This window comes from Mus pahari, chromosome 1, assembly GCF_900095145.1.
Source record: "Mus pahari chromosome 1, PAHARI_EIJ_v1.1, whole genome shotgun sequence".
Classification (NCBI taxonomy): domain Eukaryota; kingdom Metazoa; phylum Chordata; class Mammalia; order Rodentia; family Muridae; genus Mus; species Mus pahari.
The window spans coordinates 80,093,069-80,096,412 of NC_034590.1; the positions used below are offsets into that span (position 1 = coordinate 80,093,069).

The window sequence follows — 3,344 nt, forward strand, 5'->3', positions numbered from 1 at the left end:
AAAAAAGAAAAAGAAAAAGAAAAGAAAAAAAAGTTTCCTGTGTATTCCTTTGGAATTCCTTATTTTTCCTTTTTTCATTTATCTTGTGACACTTGAATATTATATACCCTTTAAAAAAACATATTTTATCATGGAGTTCTTTTCCTATCAGTACACAGTGAGCTTCATCATGATTTTGACGTTTTATAGACATACCATAATTTAACCACTGATTGGGGATTTTTATTTGGTAAAGTCCCGAGTGACTTTTATGTTTGGATGGTCTTTGAGCCTGATATAGGAACTTTTCTTTGTCATTTTTAAGCACTTTATGGTCTTGAAATCAATCCTTACAAACCTCTTTGGGATAGATAGAAGAAATAATATATTTAGGATTTTGCTGACTGTGGTGTGCAAGGCTTCATGACATCTCTATGGTCCTTTCAGAGGCTCCACTGGCGAACACAGGGTCTGAGGAACACAGCCACTCAGTCTGCTCGGTAGGGCCGGTAGGCTGCACCTACCGCCATTAGTAAATTGACTTCCTTAAAACTGATAGAGCGTGCACAAAGGATCTCCACACAGATGAAGCTTTGAGAAACCAAACCAGTATAGAAAGGAGATATGCAAATGTTCTTTTAATAGATTAAAACTTTTAATCTTAAAAAGACCTAACTGAAATAGCTGTATGCAGAAGTTGACTTCCTTAATGAAATTGAAGGTACTTATGTAAATAAATGTGGCTCCCTCCCTCCCCACCAGGGTTTCTCTGCATAGCCCTGGCTGACCTTGAACTCAGATCTACCTGCCTCTGGGACTAAAGGACCAAAGTGCGCAGCCATGTCCAGCAAATGTGGCAAAGAGTAGTGAGTTAACCTTATAATGTGATCTGTTCAGTGTTCAAATGAAATGGAAGTTGCTCGAGTTTTAATGCAGTTTACAACTTGAGACGGGTGAGTTTGCTGAGACTCTCCTGAGTGCTTACGTGTGCACTTAGGTTACTGTACCACAGCAGTGGTCCTTGTGTGTGTGCTCTGGCATAACAGGTCTCTCCCCCACTTTGCTGAGGATATAATCCAGGGCCTCCTCACACGAGGCAGGCACTCTACCACTGAGATGCATCTCTACCTCCTAGCCTTCTTGTTCTTGTGTGTGTGTCTGTGAATATTTATCCTTTTTGGTTTTGAGGCTAGGGATATGCCAGTCTGGCCTGAAACTCGTTGTCCCGTTTGACTCCAAGCTCACAGTCTTCTGCTGGAGCTTCCCAAGGGCTACGTACTGGGATTACAGATGTGATATGACTGTCTTGTGTCTTTATACTGATGCCAAACTTAGCCTAAAATCATAAAAATTTAGACATAGTAGTATACTTAAATATTAAAAATTAATACTTGATATGTTTATATATTAGTAAGGTTCTTTCTAATAAATGGGGAATGACGAGTCCAGAGCAGCTGTGTCTTGTCTAGGTCAAATACCTTCTCCAAAATGCTTTACAACATTTGTTAGTTTCTGTAAACAAATTCTCATGGCCAAGCAGTTTGACAAGGGGAAAAGTTTAATTTTGAATGCATTCTATTGTGTCTACTTCCCTTTCCTCTGTAATGTGGACTAGTTAATAAAAATTGACAAGGAGTATTTGTTCTCAGACCTTCATGGGGCCTGCCTGGCTCATAGTGAGCAGGCAATATATAAACGTGATTGAAGTGAAACAGATCTTGGCAAAAAAGAATGAAAAGACTTGAGCCATACCCCATGAAAAGACTTGAGCCATACCCCATGTTTGGTAGATGCTTCTCATCTTCTTTTACTTAGAGCAGGGGGCAGCATGTTGTTCATGTGCTTAAGGTGGGTACGTGGTGCTAAGCCGGTGTCTTTACAGTGTTTTTTTTCCCTCCTCTTAGGTCCTTTCCCATAACCTGTGCACGGTGCTGAAGGTTCCACATGACCCCGTTGCCCTTGAGGAGCACTTTAGGGATGACGATGAGGGGCCTGTCTCCAACCAGGGCTACATGCCATACTTAAACAAGTTCATTTTGGAAAAGGTATGATGCTAACCTTTTTCACCCACAGCTTTTGTTTGTTTGTTTGTTTGTTTTGCTTTGTATATCAAGTGGGGCCAGGGCAGCCCATGTTGGTGAGCACATTAAGAAGCGAGGTATGAAGCCAGACATAGTGGTGCATGACTTTAGTGCCAGAACTCTGGGAGGCAGAGGTAGGTTGATCTCTGGGTTTCAGAGCAGCCAGGGCAACACAGGGAAACCCTATCTTGAAAAAGAAAAAACAAAAATAAAAAAGCATCTGGGTGCTGAGGCCTCAGGAGATAGGAAGAAAGGAGGCTGAGGCTTCTGCTCCTCCTTCTCTGTCTGATTCCTCCAGGCTGGTTCCTTTTTTGAAATTAAAAGTGTGTTTGTGTTACTCTGTGTCGGTCTTCTCTCAGGATGCTTTACTTATCCTGGAAAGTGGTTCTTCAGTGTGGGCAGTGGTTGTGAGAGAGAGTGCTGGAGTTAAACAGGGTAGTAAAGGGATGGTTATTGTTACTGGGTCGCTGTCACACAGCAGACTGTGTGGTGGGCTTATCCTAAGGCGAGCACACGTTCCTGTCCTGTTACTGTGTGCGAGTACCTGACAAGAAGCAGCCTAAGGAGGAGATGCTTTGGCTCCTGGTTTATTGTGGTATAGTTCGTCGTGACCTACAGCTTAGCCGTAGGAGGGGCTCGCAGCCATGGCAGCAGAGGTGTATGGAGCTGCTCGATTACATCTGTGCAGACCAGGAAGCAGGTTAGAGAGAAGGATGACTGCTAGAGCTCAGCTCATTTTCTCACTTTTCCCCTTTTTACTAAGCCTAATTCTAAAGCCGGTGGAATGGTGCCACCCGAATCAGGATGGGCCATCTCTCCTAAGTTAATCCTCTCTGGGAGTGGTGTCACAGACACACCCTAAGAAAGTGGTTTTCAACCCTTCTGTCGTGATCCCTTTGAGGTCCTATAACAGGTATCCTGCATATCAGATATTTACATCACAATTCATAAGATTAGTAAAATTACAGTTATAAAGTAGCAACAAAAGAATTTCATGGTGTGTGTGTGTGTGGGGGGGGTCGCCATAGTGTGTGGAACTGACTGTATTAGAGGGATGCAGCATCAGGTTGAGGTTGCATGCCCTAAGGTACATTTGAACCAACCCTCTATACCTTATGGTTTTTTTTTTTTTAAAGAATTTATTTATTTATTTATTTATTGTATGTAAGTACACTGTAGCTGTCTTCAGACACTCCAGAAGAGGGAGTCAGATCTTGTTACGGATGGTTGTGAACCACCATGTGGTTGCTGGGATTTGAACTCTGGACCTGTGGAAGAGCAGTC

At 42.6% G+C, this 3,344-nt stretch overlaps 1 protein-coding gene across 1 annotated transcript in view; it reads left to right on the forward strand.

Annotated features, from left to right (window-relative positions):
- The window catches only part of Swap70 (switching B cell complex subunit SWAP70), a 63,639-nt gene that overhangs the window by 20,672 nt on the left and 39,623 nt on the right, over positions 1-3,344 (forward strand). Inside the window, exon 2 of the mRNA XM_021197150.2 lies at positions 1,884-2,024. Within this exon, the coding sequence (XP_021052809.1) occupies positions 1,884-2,024 (141 nt within the window). The remainder of the gene's footprint in view (positions 1-1,883; positions 2,025-3,344) is intronic.